General features: G+C 38.1%; 1 protein-coding gene across 1 annotated transcript in view; it reads right to left on the minus strand.

The window, feature by feature from the left end:
* Window positions 1-4,192: 4,192 nt before the first annotated feature.
* LOC146598874 (kazal-type serine protease inhibitor domain-containing protein 1-like) overlaps window positions 4,193-12,208 on the minus strand; it is a 9,017-nt gene continuing 1,001 nt past the window's right edge. The window contains exons 2-4 of the mRNA XM_085299572.1: window positions 7,090-7,250; window positions 5,310-5,454; window positions 4,193-4,352 (exon numbers count right to left, since the gene is read on the minus strand). Coding sequence (XP_085155698.1) covers window positions 4,222-4,352; window positions 5,310-5,454; window positions 7,090-7,250 — 437 coding nt within the window. The 3' untranslated portion in view covers window positions 4,193-4,221. The remainder of the gene's footprint in view (window positions 4,353-5,309; window positions 5,455-7,089; window positions 7,251-12,208) is intronic.

Below are 12,208 nucleotides of genomic sequence, written 5' to 3' on the forward strand. Positions count from 1 at the left end.
GTGGGGTGAAGAAGCAGTTATGACAGTCTAACTGGCGCAGGAATAATTTCTTGATACATGAAATACCACAGCTGAATCATATGCTTTTGTACAAAAAATCCTTACATATCAGAGAATGAAGTGAAATCAAAACAGAAAATGGTTTTGAAAAGTTTCTTACTCTCTTGCCCTCACAACTGAATCTGATGGCCAGCACTTCCAAAAATCAAATGGGTCATTCTTGCAAAACTGGCTCAGATTACTCAGTCCCCTAATCGCTGTGCCTCAGACCTGGCATATACCTTCAAACCATTTTACCATCCTTACCCTGTGTAGAAACAGTCATTTTTCTGTAGTCCTAGCCTGTAAGAAAGAAAGAGTCACAAAACTTATGAAAAGGCACAGAAAAAAAGTACTGGAAATATACACACACAGGAAGAGACACAAACCAAATTGTAAAAGTAGACCAGAGGGCACAGACCAAAATAGGATTTCCCAGGACCRGGAAAATGTGGAAAGAAACTTAGGGGTGATAAAAGTGAACTATAAACTATAACGCAGAGACTGGGAGAATTTCTGATGCAGTATAGTCATGAACTAGCCAAAGAGCCAGAAGAGGCTTGCCAGTACAGATTGGAAGGGTGGTCTTGCATATCCTTCAAAGACCTTGACTCTGTAAGCAGGGTTTCAGCTTYGGCGATGACTCCTATGAATTTTGCTCTAGGTGATGGATCATTGCCTAGGCTATGTTGCTAAGTTATGCAAAGACATGCAGAAACAAGGTTAAAAAGTTAAAGAGTTCAAGAGCTTAGCATAATTTAGGGACAGCATAGGTAGCTAAGTGTGAGAGAGGGTGTGTGGCTTCTGCAACACCGAGCCAGCTGCAAGCTTGCTTCCTTTCGTCCAGAGATAGCCGTTCCCTCTGGCCTTGGTCTTGCTGTGTCGACAGATAAGCATATACAGAAGTTAAGATCCCAGTGCTTGTAACAGGAGGTAGGCAAGGAGCACTTGCTTCACTGGATACTCAGTAGCACAATGTGGCCAATATAACCATTTGTTCCTTTTTTTTTAATCATCAGTTTAATCTCTTTCAGACCCAGACAATTCYTTATCCAATTTCTGTCAACTATAGCCTGATTATTTTAAGGGAAGAAAAGTGGTCTAGCTATAGAATTAGTGGATTCCTAGACTAATACCTAGCAAACTCCTGAGATTTAACATAGCAAGTAAGAATGTTAAACTGTAAATCTTGCTYAGAGTATGAGAGAGTCCTATTGCAAAGGGCAAACCTGTGTTAAGGACTGCAATTTATTGAGGAACATTTTCTATAATTCCCTCATTTTTGCATGGGGAGGCGGAGATAACACAGAGAAGATGCCTGTGTGACAGGCATTGCCAGAGGAGGAAATCATGCCATAAAAATCAATCTTGCTTCCATGSAAAGTAACACCAGAATTCTTGCTGTGCTCCATGGAAGCTGAATTACGGAAAGGCTGTAAATCTGCCTCAGTAGATACAGTACTGGGACCTCCCTGTACTATTACTACACTATTTCCAGCTCAAGTCTGTCTCTCATTTTCTGCTAGGTGGAACCTACTTCATGAATTTGCTGTTATTTTGGATTATGTGAATAGATCTTTCGCTGCAGGCATTGCATTCACAGTTAGATCCATTCATTTGCAATGCTCCTTAGAGAGGATTGAATCTTCTCCCTCTTTTTTTTTAAGTGACTTGATTAAAGCATATAAACAAAACCAACTCTTTCTGTCCCCTCAAAGAAGAGTTAGCAAAAACTCATGGTATCAATGTCCCCCCCCCCCTTTTTTTTGGCATTACTTTGGAATTTTTCCCATCATACAGTTTTCTCACTGAAAAGAAGAGGAATTATAATAATTGACAGCAAATGAATGATTAAACATATAAAAAATACACACATACACAAATGCAATGCATTTAATTTAAAACCTTTTGTTCTAGAAAGGCCTGCTTTTTTAAGTAGACATAGTCCATCAGGTCGAACAGCCTCAGTCCAATATTTGATGTGGTTCTGCTACACATTTTCTCCCTAAACTATTATTTTCTTTCTGTTTCTCATTTTACATTAGCAACAGTAGAAGGCCATGAAGAATTATAATTCATTTCTATGGCTAATGTTTTTGAGGTTAATTTCTCTGACATGTTTTAGTCTGTGCCAGTATATATTGTGCCACAATTTTGTGACTGGTTTAGTAATCTAAGTGAATTCATTTGTAATGTGGATAACAGTTGATCTTCAACTTGTATCTGCAGATTAAATAATTCCATTACAAAATACCCAATTTTTTAAAAARCAGTTATTTCTACCAGAAAATCTTCTGTTCAAATTAGTATATCGTTAATAAGCAAAAAAATTATTAGACATATTAACAAGACCAGGAAGAGCCTGCAACAACAAAACCAGCAGTTAAATCTGAAACCGTTTAATATTCCTAATTGAAACAATCTTTTCAATGACAGAATGGCAAGGTTTCTACTCATAAATTGACAGTATTCCAGGAAGTCTAAAACAAAACAAATTATTCTTTGCTTGTTTGCTACCTGGACAAAGATCAATAGTACCTCAGGGCAAACACAGTCTATAGCCAATCTATTAATGTAATTCAAATTGAATGAGAAAATATCTATCTAATGGCAAAAACCCCACAAAACAACAGATTAAAAGAGGAGTTTGTAATGCACTGTGTATACATTCAAAAAACCTACAAAGCATATATATGCATATAGTAAGATTGCCCTTAAAACTTCCTTAACATGATTAATTCAACTTTGAGTTACCTCTGTGAGCATAGTAGTCTCTATATAGTTTYCTGCATTGGATAAAGAAGATTGCAAATAATGAGGCTTTGAATTCAGATGGCTGAACTTTTGCTTCCTTGGTTGTAAATGAGACACTTCATCTTACTCAGCCAGTGGGAACTAATAGGTGAAAAGGCCTCACAACAGTGGTTTTCAGTTTGGTGTCTGAATCTTGGAGAAACTTCCAGCACCCACTAATGCAGAGCCTGACCTCATGTAATTAGTTAGTAGAAGCAATTGGAGAACTTTCTTAGGGTGATCATTTTATATTCCAAAGTCTTGTGTTTTTGAGTTGCATTTGGTTTGCTCTCTGGTTCATGCTGAAGTGATTGCCACAATTTGAAAAATATGCATGTATTCTGGTGTGGTTTTAGGAAAGAAAATAATGCCTGCTTTTCTCTCTGGTATTTCCAAAAGCGTGGTTGGATATGGGAATCCTGAATGCACGCAGGTTGGAAATAATATAAACAGGACAGACAGTCTTGGACAGTCCAGAAGTGGCAAATACTGGATCTGTTAGGAAGATCTTGTGTTTGAAGGGCATGTACAGAGCTATGGAACAGCCACCTCTTCCTTAAACKGCAGTAATTCCCACCAAACATACTGCTGATGAAAGCATAAATAATGATCTGAAATCTTGAATCACTGTCTAGGCTACYGGGAAGGAGCAGTCACGACTAGAACTAGCTTGGGAAATGGTATAGAAAGAACTCAAGAGATCATGCTCATCAGTGTGGATGCACAGGGAATGTTTCCTGTGTATTTTTGAGTATTGCTGGTAAAACACCTACTTAAGACTGTGATTGCTTCATGTGTCTATTAAAAYTAAACCAAGTAAAACATCAAATTACAGATAATTCACCCTTCATGAGATTAAAAATGGAAAATTTCAAGAAATGAAAAATCTTCCTGGAACTTAAAAGGAAACATGAACTAAAGAGATTAAAGACTTTTTCAGCCTTCCTACTTACACTTGCTGCCATGTAAACAATCATCTCTTGATATTTCCTAGTACATTATAGAAAACAAATTGATACAAGGTATTTTTTTTTTTTGTTTAACTATGGACATTTTTTGGTAAGGAAATTAGAATATTTTAAAGAAATACAATAATTTATCATTTTAAAAATTAATATAAAAAGTTGATCCCTTCAGAATAATGAATAGACGGGTGCTTGTTTAGGAATTATATTTAACAGTCTAAATGTATGAACTTGTATCTGTTCTCATTTGTGGTAAGTAGCACAATATACTTCAGCCCAAGTTGAATTCTTTGAGAAAGGTGGAATGCACAGGTGAATATTAGTGTTACCAGAGCAGCCATTTACAGCACAGATTATACTAGTGAATATAAGTGAATGTGAAAGGTATTGGACAACAGATGTATAAAAATGATTACAGACAGTTTCAATTTTCATAATCTCCAGATTCATATTCTTCCTCATCCTCCTCTTCAGAGTGGTCATAATAGGCGTCGTAATCAGTGTTGTAGCTTGCACTTTTACTGCCGGCAGTAAATGCAAATGTGGAAGGTGAACCTGCACACCAAGACATAATTGATTCCAGATTAAATTAGCTGAAAAATGAATGAAGAGGAAGGTAGGATTTGGGGTTTGGACAGCAAAGTCAACGTTCCTCAATCCTTATTAGTTAGAAAAGTCATATTTTTWAAAGAAAGTGGACCTATCCAATGGCTTGACTCATACCAGTGAAGGTCATGGTGTATGTCCCAAATTTCTGCATCACTCACATTTTAACATGTTGAAAACACATTTAGTTACAAATACTAGTAAATTATGAATTCAGTCCTCGAAAAATCCTCTGCACCTAAAAATGCAGCCAAAGCCAATAAGGCTTTGAAAACTACTTGCAGAAAAAAGCTTGCTGATAAATAGAAAAACCCTACATTAGGAAGCAGATATAGACAATATGTCTTTATCCTGCATTTGCCAGCAAACCTAGTTTTCACTGCAGTCAGTAGGATGTTATCCTGCAGGACTGGATCCAATGCAAAACAACAGCAAAGCTATTTCATTTATCTTTCCAAACACTATTGTTAAGAGCAATAACTGTTTCCTTTCTAACTTTTAAAAAGTAAACAGATGAGCAGAAGTGCCATGGTTCAAAGACTGCCTCAGCTCCAACAGCTGTTGTTCTGGGTGCAGAGCTCCTACTAACATCAAAGGGCTTGTGTAGGGCAAGAAGAAGGGAATAATACTTGTCTCAGCTCTCTGGCTATAAGCCACAGCTTTCTGTTATACTGGAAGATGGTATAATTTGTAGCAAAATATTACAATATTAACGTCAATATTTTTTTTCCAGAATTCATACACACTTCTGACTAAAAATACCTAGAACTGAATTTCAAATATGGAAATCTTCTAGGTTATTTCTCATATCCTTCATTTAAATTCTGACAAACCCATACCCTTTGCTGGCTGTTTGTCTTACTTAGGCATTTTTATATTCTTTACGTCCAAATAAAAAACAAATACCGTCAATGACTTTCAATCTTGCAGAGGCATATGTTGTACCATACTTATTTTTGGTATGGCAGATGTAGACACCCTCATCTGATTTTTTGAGGCCTTGAATCTGCAGCCAGCCAGTCACACCATRCTTCTGAGGCCCACCTCGTGCCTTTGAGAAGACAAAAAAAATAGTTGAGATTAAGTAGCTATGAGACAAAATGATATTTTTCAGAATAATTGTGTCTGGATTAAACATTGTTCCAGCCTTTGCTTTTGTTTACCCTGTACTGCCRTCATGCTTTGATTCTCAAACTATTTGATTCTGCTGCCATGTATTTTAGCTTTCTGCTGTCTCTGTGCCCCTAAATTCAYGCTTCCCCTGTGCAGCTTTTTAAACCTCGCTACCCTCGTGCTCTAATTCCTGATCCTCTTGATGCTTCGACTTCCCAGCATTCCTCCTGTCTTATCTGGGCTCCACTTCTCTCCATTGCTTCAAAGGCACTTCTCTCAATCTCAAGAATTTCTTTGGAGTGTGAAAAGTATATGGGCCTGGGTGAGTTGTTCAGAGCCAAGGGTCTTGACCAAGTTGACACTTAGCATCCAATTTTTAATGTATTAGCATGACATAGCACAAGCTCTCAACCTTCTTGACATCCAATTTCAACCRACTCGCACCAAAGCCTCCTAAAGGGATGAGCTTTCTTTTCAGACAAGTAACATACGACAATTAACAAATGTTGACAGTGATGTTCTCATGCTCACTCTATTAACGAGATAGGTTAACAACATTCAGTTTAGCCTCTGAGGTGATCAGCACTYGGAAGTGGCTCCTTACATCCTTGTTTCTGAGCAACGTTAAGTCTGCTATTTCTGATTGTGTTCATGCTGCCTCTGAAAACATTTCTAAGTAACTTATTTATGCTCTTAGTTCTCCAGGGGATTCTTTAATTAGCTTTTTCTGTCTACCTCTGTCCAGGTTGTGTCCCATATCCATTGGGATTCCCATATCCATAGTCTCTCTTTATATTCTGTTTTGTCCATTGGAGAAGGTATTCTGATGCTAGCTTCAGGCATACTGCAGTCTACCTGTACCTCTGGCTTTGTTAACTCTTCTCTCAGGAACGTTATTTCCATTAAAAATATTTTAGTTTGAGTTATTTAATTTTAGCCCAAACTTTACAGCTATTTCTCGATTTGCTTGAAGTCTCTAATAATGCAATTTTGCTCTTTTTCCTCAGATTAAAACAGCATCCTTCATAAAATTAAAAAAATTTCTTTGCTTTCCTTTTGAATATCTCGGGGGCTGAGCACAAACCAAATGGTAGGTCTCCAGAAACAGCATCTCACAAAGGAGATGTTGAACTACTGCTCTGGTTTTCTGGGAACATCTGCCAGAATTATGCATCTGCATCAAAAGCAGAAAAATGTTTGCCCACAATCAACAAATTGATTTCCCAGAATGAACTTTCCTTTAGGTAGCAGGCTAAACATTTCCATTTATGTATTCAGTCATTCTTCCAGAGCCATACATAAACAGAAGCTTCCATCTTTTCTTTGGATTGTACTCTCCCTGTTGTTTCTTCTATTTGAACTGCCAAAGCAATGCTCACTGCACTAGTTGAAATCAGAATTCTTTAAATAATCACAGGGCCCCTATTGGGAGTCTTTCTATTGCAACAGTATTGTATCTTGTCACTTGCCTTCAGATAAACTAGCCTGTGTACCAAACATAGGAGAAATTCATTAGTCAATCCCCCTGCTTCTTATCCCCAAACATAAGACCCACTGAGAACCCATGTTCTACCTGTACTGAGATATGGGCGTCATCGCCTGGCAGAAACATTTTATTCCCCTTTTTTTTCCATTCAAGGTGTGGCATAGGGTAGGCTGACACCTCACAGCCAAAAATGATATCATTGCCTGTGAAATTCTGGGTGTCCTGAGGTGGCACAGAAATCACAGGAGCTGCAAAGAACCAGCAGAGAGTACTTTGTTAGAAAAGAGTGAGCAAAAAAAACCCAAACAGCACAAATACAAAAGCATATAACGTGCTTTAATAACATAACATAATTAATAACATCAATTCCTATTTTATATGATAAAAATGGTTTGGCTTTTGCCCTCTCACTTCAAGAACTAGTGTAAGGAGTCCCATGATTCCCAATGCTGTACACAAGGATGAACACCCTAACAACCTAGACAACTGTGGCAGACTTCAACAGCTTTTAAGGCTCAGAACATGTTGCATCCCAATAAAGGGCAAACAGACAATTTAAAGATACATCATTCCTGCATATTCCAAAGGGCCTCTCTGTCCWTTCTCCGTGCAAAGGGTCATGAAACCTAAGCTGAAATTAAAGGTTTGGCTTGTATCCCATGAACTGTCATTATGGTCTTGACTTACCAGTCTAGCAACTAGTACCAGGTTATACCTTTGAAGGAAAGTACAAGAAATTCTGTAGTAGCCAATCTTAGAATGACAYGATTATAGATAACTACTTAATTCCCATTAGGTTTGGGTTAGCTTAAAATCTAAAATACTGAAATTACTAGGTCATAAAAATTTTCTGTTTACATCATTGCTTTGAATTTACTAAAAACTTATCTCCCTCAGTAATCTGGGGAACTCATTGCAACAAGTTAACAGAGCAACAGTATTGTTTTTAATAGGTTTGACACTTATCTTTCAATTTCATCTGAAGTTCTTGTTCTAGGAGACATGAGTAATAAAAATACTTGAAATCTAGTTACTCCTGTACATTATGTTGTGTTTATCACAGTTATTTATTAGATTTCTACTTGTTTCCTATCACCCTCTTGCCCTCATTATTCTTCTCCACTTAGCTATTTCCTCTCTGAGTTATCCTCTCACACTTTATCCCAAAGAAAAAGTTGATGTAAACCGGTAGAGGGAGCCAATCCAGGGCTTTGAAGACATTAAGAAAATAAACATCTCCCGATGTATTCTCACATGATTTAAATACATAGCCCTCTATAAATATGTATGAATATACTAAATATTAACAGTAGATGACATGTTCCTTAGCAGCAGAGAAGATAACATATCTACTGTTATCTTAGCTTTCCTTCTTTTAGTAATCTTTTTGCATTTTCCCTGATACATTTGTCCTCAGCTGGAAATGTTTTTCATTCTAAAGTATGTTTTCCTTCTCTTTTTATTTCCTGGCCAATTTTTAAAAATGAATACCTTTTCTAGGTCATTAGACTTATTTACTGTTTTTCTTTTTTTCCAGAGAGAAAATGGAAATGGAAACTTCTGGTAACTAGTAAAAATATTTTTTACTTGCAATATTTTAATCAATAAATAGATACAGCACTTATGCCTCAGCATCTGAAATTACAACATTCTGCATCAGGTTTCCAAACAAAGTTTCTAATACATAATATCAGATTTTAACATTTGATTTCTGTGCAGAAAATATCAAATGCATACTGGTCAAAATTAATCACAAATAAATTATCCCAAAGAGCGTCTATTTTCCCATTTATGACTTTCTTATTAAACAATCCTGGTACTCTTCAAAATAAGATTGTCAAACTTACCAAGGCACTTGAACTCTTAAATGCTTGTTCTTTCATGAGAACTGGGCATTCACAACCTGTATACTGTTTCAAGAATCTCATATTCAAATCAGCATTGACTGAATATCTCGGTTAAGATTTTTTTTTTTTTTTTGCCTAAGAATTTATCACGTAAGGTCTGATGTTAAAACATACATTGAAATATTAAAGCAGCTGCACTGCTTTTACCGGTACTATCCACTGTAATTAAGTTTAATACGTAAGAAGAAACCAAAACGTATACGTTGACTCATATTAGTTATTTAGATTATTCCTATACAGAGATGGGGTGAACAAACTTTTTAAATAGGCGAATGTTGACTGGTTAGTACTCCTGCTTAATTTGGGGAAGCTTTTGTTTCAGTACTAACACAGATGCCCTGCTGAAATGCTGGCCTCACCGAGATATTCCCAAGACCAGAATCCTGCTTGCGTGCCTGTCCTCAGACAGGGCTCAGTCTTGCGCGGCTGCGTACGCTGGCTTCACCATGCTTAGCCTCAGGGACATTAAAGTCTCATTTGTAAATCTACTTTATAGCGGTTCGCGTACAAGAAATTTCTCTAGCACTGCCTACCATCCACTAAGGTGAATTTTACACTAGATTTGCCTGTTTCTCCATTAAACGCCAAGAGCATCTAGATGATAGCTCAGCTGGAAATGTCTAGATGCAATGTGAGTCCCGTCTGAGTATATGCGAACATGTACTTTAGGGCTCTGCTGGACAAGGGCAGACCAGCTTGGCATCATGTGTGATCAAACTCAGAGCAGGTAGAAAAGACCATGGTTTTGATCAGATCAAATGGCCTTTTTCGAATCTGAACAGTCACCAAATACTCAAGTTATTTAACSAAATTTGAAGTGCCTTCAGAAAAAAACAAAGCATAAGTATTACAGCAGAAAAGTGAAGTCAAGTATTTTAAGAGAAAATTTCAAACTTAATTTYTGAGTGTTTTGTATTTTGTGTTAAGCCAACTTGACCCATGCGTATCTGTGTGTACGTTTTATATAACTGCGTCTTTAAAAAACAGATCTTAACTGGTATAACAACAAATCATTTTAGTTCCAAGAGTAAGTGACTTTTTCTTGATAGCTATAGACTGCATCCTAATACCTCCATGTCTGATTTAATGAAAATCACAGAAGTTTTGGTGGGTTTGTTTGGTTTTTACCCCCAGATTTACATTTAAAATAAACTATTATGTGGCACAGCTAATTACAGCAAGAATCACTGCTAGATTGTTCTGTTGCTTTGCTAAATCATCAGCAAGAGAGGTCTGAAAGGGGATGAATTAAGCGTGGAGAATCTGTATATAATCAATGTACTCAGTAATCTTGGTAAATTATTAGAGAAACTGATCAAAACTAGTCTTTGAGGAAAAGGGCTTTTTTCACACTGTTACTTTAGGGAACTTGGCCTTTTTTTACCCCTACTTTTCCTTTTTCTGGTGACAGACAAATGATAAAAGGCTATACACTTCTGATGAAAGGGGTTTATTGTTATTTATTTATTCATTGGGTGCTGTATACAATTAATCCATTTGGCATCAGTAGGACACAGCAGATGCTTTGAAGGGGAAATAACAAAACAAAGTACTTGGAGTTGAGCGAAGGTTATATTTATAGAACAGTACCAAAACCCCACAGTGTTCGGTGTTTGTTTCTCATGCAAATTGGAGCCAGCGCAAAGGCAGTGCCACAGTTAGGTTGCTCCTCGTGAGGTCTGGCTCCCTGTTGTCTTCTGTCATCAGCTGCAGCCGTGTAAAATCAGTGCGAGTCACTGTGCCCTTTGACATGCCCACTGTGCTGCTTCAAATACCTGCCATGGCGAAGAAGGGACTTTMTCCTAGACCCCTAAGGGGGACGGAGGCAGGGTGCCACTGTGCAGCGCCYCCGTGCCTTGCTGCTGGCCGTAGGTTGACTGAAAGGCTCCTAAACACAGACTACAAAACCAGCCTGGTCATGCCCCAGCTCGGAAGGCGCGAGCAGTGGAGCCCTCCTGTTCCCTCCAAGCCAGGGTGGYGATCACCCACGAACGCCGTGCTGCAGCCAGGCTCATACACCAGCTGGGCGCTTTTCTGTGCAAGAGTCACCGTTTTGCTTAATTAAACTCTGCACAGCAGCCAGATATCTATGAATTTTTCCCCAGGCTCCTATGCAGTTCAAGCTGAGCTATCCTAGGAAATTTCTGCATGTTCCTGGACAGATGGTCTGGCCTTTCCAGGAAGATGGAGGAGCGCTGGGGAAGCCTTGGGGGTGATGCGTGCGTGCAGAGCAGTTGAGCTCGTCCTTACAGCTTGGTGATTGTGTTAAGTGCCTCAGAGGGGCTCCAGGGCCTGGTGGACGACACCACCACCAGTTAAAAAGGCTAGTGCTTCCAAATTAAAGCTTTTTGTACATGGCCATGTCTGTTTAATTATTCAGAGTTAACCATTGCTTTGAGCCTGTATGCCTCAACAGCTGCCCCTACTGCAGATAAGATCAGTTCTCATTTGAGTGGCACTTCAAACCGAAATCTTCCTGGAAGGGTTATGCTGCAGGAATTCAAGCTCTTTTAATCCCAGATGAGAGTATCTCCCCAGGACCTAACAGGCTTTCGATCATACTATTAGCTGACTTGCACTGAGTTTTCTGAACATCTCTTTGCTGATGAGCCTTGTTTCTGAGTTTAATGCCATGACGGCAAATAAGGGATCTTTAATGGCTGTGTCTTTTGCAACTAGAGGAAGAAGAAAGAAGTCTGGTACTAGCTGTTCATCACTTTTCCTTTTAAGTACTCAATATTCAGTGTTCATTCAATATAAAAACACTGCATAGAGTCTAAAYTGGAAGCAACAGACTGTTAGCAAGGACGGATAAAAGGTACCCAAGTGACTCTCATACATAGACCTTTGCCAGAGATGTAATTTTGGACGCAGTTTCCCCAGAACTGTGACCCATTTGTGACCCAARGACATAATCTACTGATTTCATTTAAGAAAATATTTCATTAACTTTAAGGGGAAAAAAAGTATTCAAAAACTAACTCTATTCACTTTCGCGTTTTCATTTTATATTCATGTGACTTAGGTCTTTATGAAAGGTGTCCAGGAGTAAAGACTTACAATTATYTGAAGAGTAGATACGGCCTATGAGCAGGAGACAACAATCTGCTGTATGACCTGGCTAAGAATCCTCCAACTAGCAGAAGCGAGTCTTCTCCTCAGACTGCACTTCATGCACTCAGCATGATTATAAATCTCTTTAGGGAAATTGTTCTGGTTTGATTTTGTACTAATATTTGGAATTCCCAAACATGACTGCCTGGATTTTATGAAGATTCATATTTTTTTTTTTTTTTTTT

This window comes from Rhea americana, unplaced genomic scaffold, assembly GCF_003343005.1.
Source record: "Rhea americana isolate MKP2758 unplaced genomic scaffold, rheAme1 scaffold_150, whole genome shotgun sequence".
Classification (NCBI taxonomy): domain Eukaryota; kingdom Metazoa; phylum Chordata; class Aves; order Rheiformes; family Rheidae; genus Rhea; species Rhea americana.